Raw genomic sequence first — 15,000 nt, forward strand, 5'->3', positions numbered from 1 at the left:
AATGGTCAGCATGCTGTAAATAACCGCACGCTAACGGATGCCTATTAACTTTAATTCAGTGTTAGCAACGTTAGCATGTCCGGTGTATTCCTTTAAAGTCTGCGACCCACTGGCCGTGTCGTTAGCCGCTAAACCAGCGGTGTGGTTGACGTATGGTTTACAGATGACTGAAAGGTCAAAGGTCAGCACTGGGGCCGACAGTGAGCTGGCTTTAGGCCGGAGAGGTTAAAAATCCTGCTTTTTTTGGGGAATCGAGGCCGTGTTTGAAAAAGTCATGGAGCTACATTTGACCTCTGCTCTGCGTGTGTGAGCATGTCTGGATGCTAACGCTAACCGCTGCAGCAGTAGGCTACAGTGCGCTGGCTAAATCTCGACAGGAGCGTTTCCTCTGCTGGCTGCGGCGCCGAGAGGATGGTGGAGAAAGAAGCGTGTTAGCATTAGCGCTCTTCAACTGAAGAAAGAACCTCAACCCGTCCGCCCTTACGACCCGGCGACCCAGAGACGGAAATCAGGAACAGGGTGGAGTTGTGTGCTCCATCCTCACAGCCTATCAGAGCGTCCCGTTTGATCAGCTGATTGATCACGCAGTAGCTGCCGCGGACGCTGGAGCAGGTGTGCTGACCAGGCCGGCGTCACAGGTGTGAATATCAGAGGCAGGAGCTGAGAACCTGTAAACAGGGCAGATTAAAGGGCCGATTTTAAGGAAAAGCATGGTTTAATCTTTTGTTTCACTTTTTTAATTTATACTGTTTTATGTTTTTTAATCAGTGGTGATTTATATAAACCAGTTCTGAGTTCATCGCTTTTGTGATGTCACTGAACCTAACAATATGATGCCTTCATGTATATTTGCCTGTTTGGCCAACAATGGTTTAGAACATGAGAATGTGACAGCCAATCAGAACACAGCAAATTTCAGGCATGGGAACAAGAGAGAATTTGGAAGATGTATAAAGATGAATTCTGACTAATTTTGGTTCATAATTCCACAAAAACAAATAATAATGGGAATAAGAAGCAAAAAACTGGATTCAATTTTGTTTCAGCGGTTATTCCCTAAATGGACAAAAGTATTGGGACACCTGCTCATTCATGTTTCTTCTGAAATCAAGAGTATTAAAGAGTTGATCCTGCTTCTGTTGGAGTAACTGTCTCTACTGTCCAGAGAAGAAAACTTTCTACTAGATTCTGGAGGAACATTGCTGTGAGGATTTGATTGCATTCAGCAACAAGAGTGTTTAGTGAGGTCAGGATGTTGGATGATGATCATCACCCCACCTCATCATCCCCAACTCCCCAACTCATCCCAAAAGTACTGGATGGAGCTCCTCCACCATCATTCCAGAGAACACAGTTCTTCCACTGCTCCACAGCTCCTCAATGCTGGGGGGCTTTATACCCCTCTAGCCCACGCCTGGCATTAGGCAGCATGGAGCCGATAGGGTCATGATGATGATCTGCTCCAGAGAGTCCTATTCTATTGGCAATGGGTGCAGCTTAAAGTAGCTGAATGCATTTATTAGAAGGGGCGTCCACAAACATTAGGACATGTAGTTTATTTATATAGTACATATATATTTTTTGTTAATGTTACAATTATTTATACATGTCGCGTGTCCACCGCTAGCGGGCGTAGTTCATTCACGATTGCTAATGATGTTAGCATTTATGTAAATAAGTAAGCGTCATGCTAACTGGTCTCTGCTAGCTTGTGTTCAATATTAGCCACGTTAGCATGTTTGTGCAGGCTGTTCCTTAAACGCTGACCTTGGTGAACTGGTCATACTGACCAGAGAAATCTGCAGAGCAGACCGGCTGTCCACATGGGCCTGTAGGACAGGTGCACGTTTTCAGACACTGCTTGACCTCCGCTGACCTCCACCATGAATGAGAACAGCGCTACATGCAAACACAGGCGGAAAAAACGCTAAAAACATTAGCATCACTGCTAACAGGCCCCTAAGTGGAGATATAGGGGGCGCTAATGACCAGAAAACAGAATCTGCGCTTAATGAATGAGTTCAGCCAACATTTTTGGCTAAATGCTGTCCCCAACCCTGAATAGGAACCGACCCTGTTGACCACCAGGCCGACACAGCGGCGGTTTGGCCGGAGAGGGTTCTCTGCAGGAGAGCGTCCCGCGCTGACGTTCTCTGGAGTTCCTCATGTTTAGGTTCTGCTCTTGGTGCCTCAGCCTTTTCTAATCGTGCCAAAATCATTCAGAGAGAAGGACTTTCATTCTGACCCCGTTCTCAGACTACAGCTGGGGTCGCGACCTTAAAGAGTAAATACTGAATAATAACCCCCCCTCCGCCTCCTCTTTAAGTGGGTGTTTCTGTGGTGAACTCCTGGAGAGTCACTCTGATTTAAACACCTCTCTGCTGTGTGTGTGTGTGTGTGTGTGCGCAGCAGGTGTGTAAAGATGGTGGATCTGTGTGTAAATGACCCAGCTGGCCTCTCAGGTTTATAACTGCTGTTACTCACTTACATCCCCCCCCAAACACACACACACCCCCCATGCCCAGAAGAAAGTGCTGCCAAAGAAGACACTGCATTTATCTCATCACTGTCTGAACAAAACCTTTTATCTCCCTTTTTGTTTAGTTATTTTCCCACTTTCTTTACTCCCGGTCCAAACCCAGTAACGAGCGGCCCAATAGAAACGCTCCATAGGTCCGGTCTGTTTACACTGCCCTCCCCTGACCATTAGGGCAGTGTTTCTCCGCTGCAGACCACAGCTGGGAGGGCGAGGTCATGTTGGGCCACGTTGTGATCTTCCTCTTTCTAATGTCCCGGTTCTGTAGGAATATTAGATTACTGATCTGACAGCTGAAGACGTCCGACTCCGCTCTGTCCTCTGACAGGGTTTTATTAACTTCAATAAATTCAATCTGTTCTGGAATAAAAACAACAAAAACTCTAAATTATTAATACAATTATTTAAAAATAAATTATTAGATTTGAATAATTCATAAATTGTTTAATATTTTTATAATAAAAGTAAGAGATTAAATATTCTAAGATTTAAGGTTTCACTGAAGCTGCAGTTTTGCAGATATGAGGTTCTGTTCCGACCATGAAGAGATTATTTACTCTCACTGTCTGTAAGATCAAACAAGGGAGGATTTATTTTTTTGTATTTTACAGAAGCAGTGTTTAGCCCTCATTGTCCTTATAGTGTACCTGTGTGTGTGAATCTCTGTATATCAGCAATACAACACACACGCGTGTCGTCCACCGCTCCGCCGCTTTACTGTAAACATTCTGTGCATGTTTAACTCATTCTGCATGTTGCTATAGCGATCTGTCCTAGGCTGCTGCTGATTGGACAGCAGAACTGTGTATCCAGTAATAAAGAGCAAACCGTTTATAAGCCGCTCCGAGACTCGCTGCTTCTTTTCCGAGATCTGTGATATGAGGGACGAAGCAGACCGGGACACTGTCACTACGATCAGAGGGTCACAGAGAGCACAACAGGCCTCGCTCTGTCCTGGGCAGGTAGGTGGCGCTCTCCCTCCCCACACACACACACTTTACTGCAGTGTTCGGTACGGCAGCAGGAGCTTCTTACACACACACACACACACACACACACAGTTGGTCTCGTCTCCATTTAATACCAAATTCCCACAAAATATAAAAACTGGACAATAATAACAATAATATAAAACAAAGCTACAGAAAGAAACACGTTTAGCTTTAATGCAAAACTCTTAACTCTTTTCATCTTTCAACCAAAGCAACAAACATAAAAAGCTTCACTTAATCAGCTACTGTTCCTCCGTCCTCAGCTAAACTCGTCTAGTCAACAACAAAAGAAAAACTGGAGATCAGCAGAATGCAGCGCTCACACAAACCCCTTCGTCCTCAGTGTTGAACTACCTCCCCGGCAGGACCCCGGCGGGACCCTCCGCAGCCTTCGGCCTCTGCCTGATCACTGCTGTGTTTTCTCATCTGAGGAGCTCAGCTTCAGCAGTGGGAAGCAGCAGTCCGTAATCTGGGAGATGAGACTCTCAGTCTGGTTCTGGTTCTGGAGGGGGCTGATGACCACCCCCGAGCAGGCAGGACGCTCACGGGCCGTTAAACTTGAACACAGAAGCTGAAGGTTCGGGTCATTTCTGCAGGACATGATTAAACACCCCCTTCTGTTCTCAGTGGAAACAGGTCCCACACAAACAAGTACTGTACACTGTGTGTGTGTGTGTGTGTGCACGCGCAGTCCTGGAAGGCTTCAGCACTGTGATTTACCTGCTCAAACGCACTGGACTAAACTCACCTGTTAGCAGGTTCTGTGTGTTTGAGCAGGTAAACTGAGCTGGACCATCCAGGTAAACACACCTGCACATGATTGCAGGTTGGCGCTGTGTGTGTGTGTGTGTGTGTGTGTGTGTGTGTGTGTGTGTGTGTGTGTCTTTACACGCTGGGCGAGGGCTGTGTGTTGGCTGGGTTTGTGTTTTGTCTGGGCAGTGTGTACATGGCTCCAAGGAACTGGTCAGCAATACGTCCGGCTTCCCTCAGGCCGCTCAGCAGGGCTCCGTGCACCGTCGCTGGGTAGTTCCGGATCGTGTGTTCTCCGGCAAAGAAGAGACGTGGAACCGGCTGCAAAAAAACACACACACACACACACACACACACACACACATCAAATCACACTGCATAGAACTCATACCTGCAAACATATCAACTGCACAGCATCCATTTGGGATACCATAGCAACTGAATAGAAACAGCATAGCTGTGACTTACAAACCACCTGGGATATAATCAAAACTGTTTAGCAACAACATAGCAACCAACTAGTAATACATAGATACATCAGTTTGGGACACCATAGCAACCACTGGGAACATCATATAAACTGCTCAACAGCACTGCAACACAAGCACCTAGCAAAGACCCGGGACACCATACCATATCTACAACCTAGGAACCTAGGAACAGCTAGTGCTGTGGAATGTCAGCAGGAAGCCCACCCTCCTGCTTCAGCTGAATTCCCATGACTGAAGCTACACTGCACACACACCCGCTTCACTGAGGCTAATCCACTGCAAGCTGCCACTGTTGGGCCCTTGAGCAAGGCCCTTCACCCTCTCTGCTCCCCAGGTGCTGGAGTTGGCTGCCCACCGCTCTGGGTGTGTGTGTACTTACTGCCCCTAGTTCACTAGTGTGTGTGTCTCACCTGTGAAGCTCCAGGTATAGCTGGTCCAGGCGTGATGGGCTGGGCCATCAGGTCATAGTCGTTTCCGGAGGAGCCGGCTGCCACATAGGAGTATGACCCACGAGCCCAGGGGTCCGCACGCCAGCGTGTCACCACAGTCTCCTTCGGCTGCCATGGAAACACACACCCAACATCAATCACAGTGATGTTAGTGTTGGAGCATGGCCAAAGGCAGTGTGTGTGTGTGTGTTACTGTGCTGAACTCATTAACCTGGGTGGACATTTCCTCCCTCTGCTGAGGGACTCAATACGACTCTGTTCACAATACTGTGTTTCAGGCATATAATGTGAAACCATTTCCACACACACACACACACACACACACACACACACACACACACACACACACACACACACACACACACACATCTGGTCAGCTCACCTGAGGGACTGCACTGCTGCCAAAGATGCCCTTCAGGATCGCTAGGCAACGGCCCACAATGACATCATCGCTGATGTTCTCCATAATGCCCGCAGCTTCTCCAGCCATCAGGGCCAGCAGGATGGGGGCTGGACACGGACGGAAAGGGAAATCAGCATCTCTCACACACACACACACACACACACAGCAGTGGAGTTACATGCTTAATGCTCCACTTTATTGATCTATACTGATTGATGACTGACTGCTGATCAGTACTGAAACCTCAAAGCTGGAAACACCTGCTCTCACTTTCAGTGGAACACTAATTAGAACCAGAGGTTCTGGAATCCTGAGAGAACAGAACTCCAGAACCTTCAGAAATGTATCTGATCATTTATAGATCACCACAAATAATAAATCAACAATTTTGTTTCTCTCCAATAGTTTAGTCCTTTTCCATTTATCTAGAACCCCCACACACACTGCTACCATAAGTGGGAAGGCTAACATGATGGTGTTGGAGGACAATGCTAATTGCTAATTCTGCTACATTGGCTAACAGACAGCCACGCTGAGTGATTGGGAGAGGAAGGACCCTCTTACCCTCCCAGTCACTGACGGATGGCTGTGGCAGCACAGGACCTGAACAGCGACCTCCTAATGATAGAACCAAAACTTAGATAATTGCTTCACTTAGGGGGAACTTACCTTTGTAGAGATTCCAGAAGAGGAACAGCTCTCCGCGGCTGGCTGTGGTGCTCCCCACATGGCCAAACAGATTCACGCTGGGGTCCCAGAACACACGGTCAAAACACAGCACCACCTGCAGGCAAAAAGGACACACTGCATCAGTAAAGGTGCCTTAAGGTGACTCTGTTCTGCCAAGTGGACACTACACAACTCTCCATCTCTGAATCTCTGCAGAGCCCACGCCACGCCACACCACATCAACCAGGTCACCTGTGTGCACACTAGACCAGGCTCCCGCTTTAAAATACACAACCATAATCACCGGATTTGAGGTTTTACAAAAGATGTAGACCACTAGAGGGCGTTGGAGTGACCTCACCTGGCTTGCTGTTGTTGGAAACCCTGGTGACGCACTGCTTATTGCTTTAGAATAAATTAAAGCACATATTAAAGCCAGGAGCTCTGATAGATCATTTAGAAAATCCTCCAGTCCTCAGTATCCCCCCCCTCACCCCCCTCGGTACCATCCCTCAGCTCAGTGTTTAATCAGCGCTCCTGGTCCGGACCACTGAGCCCAAACACAGAGATGCTGATTTATTACACTGACCATTTACACACGGCCACCTACAACACACTCAGCCCACTGCCCTGCATCACAACTGCAACACTGCGCCACCTGCTGACTCACAGAAGGAACAGCACCTGCAGCAGGTTGCATAATACTGCAGCATTTTACTGCAGCTGAGAGAGGGGGAGCGCGCGAGAGCGCGCGAGAGGATGATGCACTGCAGGGAATGATGATGCAGTCGTGGTGTGTGTGCAGGGGGGGCGGGGGTTCATTGAGAGACACAGCTCTGGGGAGAGACTGTGGGTTCTATTTCAGGTGAAGGTGACCTTGATCCACAGACATTAAACCCCAAAAAGCTTTTGATGATTTTAACCACCTTATAACAAGGATCCACCCCCCCCCCCCGCCACATCCACAGCTTTCCACCAACACACACACACACACCCCACCTGTCTGCAGGGCAGAAACAGAACCTGCATTATTTATTCAGATCCAGCCACAAAACAGCTGTTCCTCCGCTGCCCCAGAACCACAGAGGCTGAGAGATGACCTCATTACAATTACAGCAGCTAAACGTGTCCGTCACCACCCCTGCCCACCCACCAATAACGCCTCTCCTCTGCTCCTTCACCTGGCTTTAGCATTTCAACCATTTCCATTCCAACGAGTCTCCTTCAAATAGACAAATCAGCCAACACTACACTTCAGTAGGTTTACCAAAACAGGGGTAAACCATCAGGGTTTGCAGTGGTTGGGCAGCACACGGGGTTTACACACACACACACACACACACACACACACACACACACACACACACACACACACACACACACACACACCTTGTTAAGGTTTCCAAAGCCCATCCTCTGGATGGCGGACGTTTTCCACTCGGGCAGCGGTGGGACAAACTGCACGGCCGGCGGCTGCTGCTTCATCACCCCCAACGGCAGAGTGCACAACACCGCGTCACACTTATAGATAAACGTCTGAGTGGTGGAGCGAGTATTCACCGCTATTACCTCACAGCCTGAGAGAGAGAGAGAGAGAGAGAGAGAGAGTGAGAGAGAGTGAGTGAGAGTGAGATTACAGTGACGAGCTGAGGTAGACACTGAGCCTGTGAGTGGTGCAGGGGCTCACCTGAGGAGGTGTAGCGCACCTGCCGGACGGCTGTGTTGAGTTTGATGTCCAAACCCTCAGCCAGAGCCACAGGAACACAGGAGTAACCATTCCGCACAGTCAGGTGACTTCCTGTAAACTCAAAATCATCATCCTGCGCGCGCGCGCACACACACACACACACACACACACACACACACACACACACACACACACACACCTTTAACTGACTGGTGATCTTACACTGGAGGAGCACTGACTGGCTTTGCCTCCAACATCCCTTTATGACACGAAACACAAACACACACACACATTACCTGGTCCCAGTGTTTGAGGGAGAGAGTAGAGAGGGGTGTGGCATTAGCAAACTCCAGATTAGCAAAGTGCCAGTCCAGTATCTGCCTGTCTCTGGAGGACAGATACACATCGCTGAGAGAGAGAGAGAGAGAGAGAAAGAGAAAGAGTGAGAGAGAGATTTATTGCGAACTCAATAATCCAACCAGTCATGATGATAATGCCCTCAGTGTCCAATACTGGAGCAAGGTAAATGATGCTGGGCAGACAGAGTCAGTTTCTGGTAGAGACAGTTACTCAAACAGAAGCAGGAGAAACTCTTCTCTTTTAATATCCTTAATTTCAGAAGAAGCAGTGAATGAACAGGTGTCCCAATACTTTTGTCTATATAATGTGTACATTTGTGTACCTGGGGGGATTTGCTTCCAGCTCCTGTAGTCTCTCCTCCAATTTAGCCTGCTGTTCAGCCAGTGCATCATACTCCTGCAACACACAACTTCAAAATAAAAGCCCCTGCTAGCTGTGAACACTGAACAAGCCACCACATATGATCTACTCTCAAGGTCTTTTGTAATGTAGAAAACTGATTGACAGATTAACTGTTAAAGCTGTGAGATGATGTGGATCTCTGAACTGAACATTTGGTATCACAAGGTGAAATGTATGGCTAACGACACTAGCAGACTTAACGGAGCGTTAGCATCTGTCCGTTTATGTTAATGACCTCACCCAGTGACTGTCTTCCTCCAGGTACTGTAACTGAGGCCTGGGTTTAGAGAGGTGCAGCAACAGTGAGTGTCAGAGCAGCTGCAATCGAGGAGGGTGTAGTTTAATCTCTGTGTGTGTGTGTGGTCTGTTAGAACTGCAGACTGTGTGTGTGTGTGAAAGAGAGACCTTGCAGACTGTGGTGAGGTTGTAGAGTGTGTGAGTGTGAAAGAGAGACCTTGCAGACTGTGGTGAGGTTGTAGAGTGTGTGTACCTTGCAGAGAGCGGTGAGGTCACGGTGTTTACTTTTAACTAGGAACTCTGCGGTGATGTCTCTGGGAGGCTTCACTTCACTGGCCTCTTTATACTGCTGATGGAGCTCCTTCACCTTCTCTTTAGTGGCCACCATCTTACAGGGTGGGGGAGAAAGAACAAATTTAAACATACACTCACATTTATATTATCAATGTGTCATTTAGGGGGCGCTCTGTAATGCTCTATAATGATCATATGATCCACACGCTCATTCTGACAGACTGTAATACACTACAGGAAGCGTAGGGGGCGCTCTATAATGCTCTATAATGTTCATATGATCCACACGCTCATTCTGACACTGTAATACACTACAGGAAGCGTAGGGGGCGCTCTATAATGATCATATGCTCCACACGCTCATTCTGACAGACTGTAATACACTACAGGAAGCGTAGGGGGCGCTCTATAATGTTCATATGATCCACACGCTCATTCTGACAGACTGTAATACACTACAGGAAGTGTAGGGGGCGCTCTATAATGCTCTATAATGATCATATGATCCACACGCTCGTTCTGACAGACTGTAATACACTACAGGAAGCGTAGGGGGCGCTCTATAATGCTCATATGATCCACACGCTCGTTCTGACAGACTGTAATACACTACAGGAAGCATAGGGGGCGCTCTATAATGTTCATATGATCCACACGCTCATTCTGACAGACTGTAATACACTACAGGAAGTGTAGGGGGCGCTCTATAATGCTCTATAATGATCATATGATCCACACGCTCATTCTGACAGACTGTAATACACTACAGGAAGCGTAGGGGGCGCTCTATAATGCTCATATGATCCACACGCTCGTTCTGACAGACTGTAATACACTACAGGAAGCATAGGGGGCGCTCTATAATGTTCATATGATCCACACGCTCATTCTGACAGACTGTAATACACTACAGGAAGTGTAGGGGGCGCTCTATAATGCTCTATAATGATCATATGCTCCACACGCTCATTCTGACAGACTGTAATACACTACAGGAAGTGTAGGGGGCGCTCTATAATGATCAAATGATCCACACGCTCATTCTGACAGACTGTAATACACTACAGGAAGCATAGGGGGCGCTCTATAATGATCATATGATCCACACGCTCATTCTGACAGACTGTAATACACTACAGGAAGTGTAGGGGGCGCTCTATAATGCTCTATAATGATCATATGATCCACACGCTCGTTCTGACAGACTGTAATACACTACAGGAAGTGTAGGGGGCGCTCTATAATGCTCTATAATGATCATATGATCCACACGCTCGTTCTGACAGACTGTAATACACTACAGGAAGCGTAGGGGGCGCTCTATAATGCTCTATAATGATCATATGATCCACACCCTCATTCTGACAGACTGTAATACACTACAGGAAGTGTAGGGGGCGCTCTATAATGCTCTATAATGTTCATATGCTCCACACGCTCATTCTGACAGACTGTAATACACTACAGGAAGCATAGGGGGCGCTCTATAATGATCAAATGATCCACACGCTCGTTCTGACAGACTGTAATACACTACAGGAAGCATAGAGGGCGTTATGACTTGCATGGTTTAATGTACCTTATTGAGCAGCTCTTTAAGCTCCTCCTGGGTCTTGACAATCTTCTTCCAGTGCTCAATCTGTTCATCTTTCACATGCTTCTCCTGGAGCCTATACACATACATACACAGTTCTATATGTGTGGTATAGTATTGTTATTGCACATTTATTACTATTATTAATGTTGTTTTGGGGTTTGTAAATAGATAAATGGTCTGTGATCAGATTAGGCCTCAGCAGCTGATGACTGGTCACTCACTGTATGACAACCTCCAGGGCCTGACCCAGTGAGACAGGCTTGTTATTGAGGAAGTTGAAATCCAGTTGGTGGCTGAGGTACGACGTGGCCTCCAGCAGTCTGTTAAACTCTTGCTCCACCATTTCATCCTTCTCCTTTGGAACCTACACACACACACACACACACACACACACACACACACACACACACACACACACACACACACACACACACACACACACACACACAGCGAGCAGATGATGTTAGCAACCTGAAGATAACCACAATACACAGACGGTCAGAACACAGAGCCACTGAAAAATGACTGAATTAGATACTCACACTTGTGCAGCGTTCTCCCTGTGGGGGTGGGGTGAGAGAGCGAGAAAGAGAGAGAGAGAGAGAGAGAGAGAGAGAGAAAGAGAGAGAGAAAGAGAGAGAGAAAGAGAGAGAGAGAGAGAGAGAGAGAGGAAGAAGAGAGAGAGAGAGAGAGAGAGAAAGAGAGAGAGAGAGAGAGAGAGAGAGGGTTAATCATTGCAGTAGAAAACAGAACATGGGTGAGGTTCTAAAATAAACACAATATATAAACAACTCCTCCAGTATTAACACTTGCTACTCTAATACATTAGGTGGCGCTGTGCGTCTTTTACTGTCCAAACTGAGAGGAGGAGGCTTGAGCCCATGCCAACAGCAGACAGCTTAGTTATCTAGCAGGTTTATACTTAGACTTATAAACACTATACATGTCCACATGTTTGTGACATCCCTTCTAATTAATGTATTCAGCTACAAAAGCAGGACAAACCCTTTAATATCCTTTGATTTCAGAAGAAACCGCAGGTGTCCCAATACTTTTGTCCATACAGTGTATATATATATTATATTAATGTGTGTGTACTCACAGCCTGGCCATTAGCCTCATATAGCGGGCACTTCTGTTTGATTTTGGCCAACTCCATATTCACCTGCTTACTGACCACAGCCATGGGGTTTCCACCTGAGAGAGAGAGTGAGAGAGCGAGAGAGAGAGAGAGTGTGAGAGAGTTTGACAGGACTGCAGATATTAAGTAGGTAAACAGGTATAACAGCGCCCTCTGCTGGAGAGAACAACTTCTTACATTACATGCCCCCAAGTATCTAGACACTGCTGATTGAATGCAACTGTACTAAGCGTTTAGTGACGTGTGTGTGTGTGTGTGTGTGTGTGTGTGTGTGTGTGTGTGTGTGTGTGTGCGCACGCGCGTGTCAGCCTCACCCAGGCCGGTCACCACCATTGCCCCCAGTCCCGCTACATAGTTCCCTTTTACGGAAAGTGGCCACTCTTCCTCCGACGCGGTCCCTGCCAAAACAAACAGAAAATATTGTCTGCTAAATGATGAAGCATTGATTAAGGAGTAAAGGAGAACACACGGGGGTGTGTGGGGAGTAATAATGAGAGCTGCTGCGCTGGGTTCGGGAGGAGAGGATGGGGAATCCTCCCTCAGAACTGAACTCTACAGCAGCAACAGGACCGCCACATTCTCCACTCAACAGCGGGGTTCTCACCCGGGCCTCCAGCACCGTGACGTCCATGCCAAAACTCTGCAGCTGCCTCGCCGCTGCCAGACCAGACACGCCCCCACCAATCACAATCACCTTCCCCGTCTTCTTACCTACACACACACACACACACACAGTAATTAGATAATGCCACAGTCTGAGGAGGACTGACTAACTAATGTGATGCACTCAGTAAGTTCCCCCTGATTAATTTACACTAATTTATACTTTGCATGAAGGAGAAGGGAAGCAGACGTCTGAAGCTCTAATAAAAGCTCCTCACAGAAAGTTCTTCACCTAATGGTGATGAAGACGCTGCCTGATGCCTGAGACACGGTTCTACCAGAGTTCTGAGAAGAGTTCGGCTCTAGAACCTGCTTTTAGAACCAGATCATTAAATGGTGGAGGGATACATGCTGCAGGGTGTAGTGCAGCTACAGAAAGTAGTCCCTAAGAAAACTGCATTAGTTCAGATTCTCTATTCTTCACTATTTTACCCTCATCATCATCATCATCACTCCATATAAAACTCGGAAGACTCGTGTAGCTGCACTGGTGGGTTGGATAGGAGATAAATTATGGGCTGTATCTGTGTTGTTGTCATGGTGACGCCTGTTTCCATTCACCTCCACTGTAGAGAGATCAGAGTGGGTCAGTTTCTCTACAGTGGAGGTCAGATTCACACCAGACTCCCGACTCTGACTGAGCTCAGCTCTCACTCTGAGATCTGGAGGATATTTAGAAAACTCTGTGGAGCCCTCTCCTCTTTAACCCCGGTAAACACCACCCCTGCTTACTGGGTAGAGGTTTGACTCGTTTGTAGATGCCAAAGTTGATGAGGCCGTGTCTCTCCAGGTAACTGTGGATTCTGTGCACCAGGACGGCATCACCTAAGGACATAAACACACACACACACACACACACACAGTTGACACAGCTCCAACAAAATCCTCTGTACTCGAAAATAACACCGTCGTGCTGTTTACTTATTCACAGCAGTTTCTTTATGAATTAATATCGCCCTGGTGGTCGGCTAATATACAGTATAAACTACAGTGTAAGTGTGTGAACAGAAGAACTGACTGTTGTATGGAGCCTCCAGCTGCTGAACGCTGGACTCGAAGGTGAGCTGGACTTTAGGGTTATCCAACCACAGCTGGAGCTGAAATCAAAGGAAAAACCTCATTAATATTTTTTGTGATTTTAATCCTAATAAACAGAACAATAAAATACAATAAAAATAATGTGGTTAAAACTGCAGACTGAATAATTAACATGACCCGTTTACTGTCATTATTCTCTGATTGGTTTGTTAGTAACCCCCCTCCCTCCACCAATCACAGGCCATGCCTCACCGTGCGGTTCCTGATATACAGGAAAACCTTCTGCGTCTGCTGCGGCCCGTTGATGATGTCAGGGAAACACGCCGCTTCTTGTGACGTCATGCGGTCGTGTGGGAGGCGGCTCTGGAAGGCTGCGCCCTCTAAACCTGCGTGCAGGTGAACAGACAGGTGAGAAATTAACGAGACTTATATGCATTACAAACAGCACCAACTTCACACCAACACTGATACTGCCCCCTACAGGTGAAGAACACGGTATAAAAATACCCTCAGTGTAAGTGAGTGAGCGCGTGTGTGTGTGTGTGTGTGTTTCTGACCTGACGGCTCATCCGGCTCACTGTCGTTCTCCTCCTCCACCGGAGGGGCGGGAGGGGGCAGCACCTGTTTCCGCTCTTTTTCAGCTTTAGCGTTCCTCTCCTCCTCGGAGTAATACTCGTCCTCCGACAGGTTAGCCAGGCTCTCGTCCATCTCCCTGTACTCCACCTGCAGCAAGAGGCGCAGTAAACACTCCATTACAACCACATACACACACACACACCCGGGATGACGGGGTTACTCACATACATCAATACACTCAACAGCTAGTAACCAAGCTACAGAGGTGAGCTTCAACTGATCAGTTTGCAGGTGTGTTATCATTGCTAATAACGAGGCTGCGGGTGGGCTTTAGCTGGTAAAGCTGCGGGTGGGCTTTAGTTGGTAACGTAGCTACAGGTGCATCAAAGGGGAATATGCTAATGAGGTGTTCACTTTGGCTCGTTTTCGGCGGCTGGTCCGTCGTCCTTCGGCAGAGTCCTGGTCAATGCCTCCCGGGCCAGGAGGGTGTGGAAGGGGCGGGCCGCCGCCCTCCCCGCTCGGAGATGCCCTCTCCTTCTTTTTCACGTCCGCAGGGCCTGGGGCGGGGCCGGCGGGGCCTGGGGCGGGGCCTGCAGGAGCGTCCAGTGAACGATCAACGCCGTTACCACCAGAGGAGGAGGAGGAGGAGGAGGAGGAGGGGGCGGACTCTTTCTTATTCGACAGCATAATGGAGGAAGACAGCGGCCTCTCCTGC

At 47.8% G+C, this 15,000-nt stretch overlaps 2 protein-coding genes across 2 annotated transcripts in view; one reads left to right on the plus strand and one right to left on the minus strand.

Annotated features, from left to right (window-relative positions):
* luzp1 (leucine zipper protein 1) overlaps positions 1-3,378 on the plus strand; it is a 36,612-nt gene extending 33,234 nt beyond the window's left edge. Inside the window, 1 exon segment of the mRNA XM_072690166.1 lies at positions 1-3,378. This exon segment is cut by the window's left edge and continues 2,517 nt beyond it. The gene's annotated coding sequence lies outside the window, so the exon portion shown is untranslated.
* A 219-nt stretch (positions 3,379-3,597) lies between these two features.
* Positions 3,598-15,000, minus strand: part of kdm1a (lysine (K)-specific demethylase 1a) — a 12,737-nt gene continuing 1,334 nt past the window's right edge. The window contains 21 exon segments of the mRNA XM_072690168.1: positions 3,598-4,599; positions 5,180-5,326; positions 5,601-5,728; positions 6,291-6,405; positions 7,680-7,867; positions 7,978-8,110; positions 8,274-8,385; positions 8,660-8,733; positions 9,230-9,364; positions 10,850-10,940; positions 11,089-11,231; positions 11,410-11,427; positions 11,970-12,064; positions 12,323-12,371; positions 12,373-12,406; positions 12,599-12,719; positions 13,404-13,496; positions 13,690-13,768; positions 13,962-14,095; positions 14,267-14,432; positions 14,700-14,996. Of these exon segments, the coding sequence (XP_072546269.1) occupies positions 4,414-4,599; positions 5,180-5,326; positions 5,601-5,728; positions 6,291-6,405; positions 7,680-7,867; positions 7,978-8,110; positions 8,274-8,385; positions 8,660-8,733; positions 9,230-9,364; positions 10,850-10,940; positions 11,089-11,231; positions 11,410-11,427; positions 11,970-12,064; positions 12,323-12,371; positions 12,373-12,406; positions 12,599-12,719; positions 13,404-13,496; positions 13,690-13,768; positions 13,962-14,095; positions 14,267-14,432; positions 14,700-14,996 (2,538 nt within the window). The 3' untranslated portion in view covers positions 3,598-4,413.

Source organism: Salminus brasiliensis, chromosome 10 (assembly GCF_030463535.1).
Source record: "Salminus brasiliensis chromosome 10, fSalBra1.hap2, whole genome shotgun sequence".
NCBI classification, from domain to species: Eukaryota; Metazoa; Chordata; class Actinopteri; order Characiformes; family Bryconidae; genus Salminus; species Salminus brasiliensis.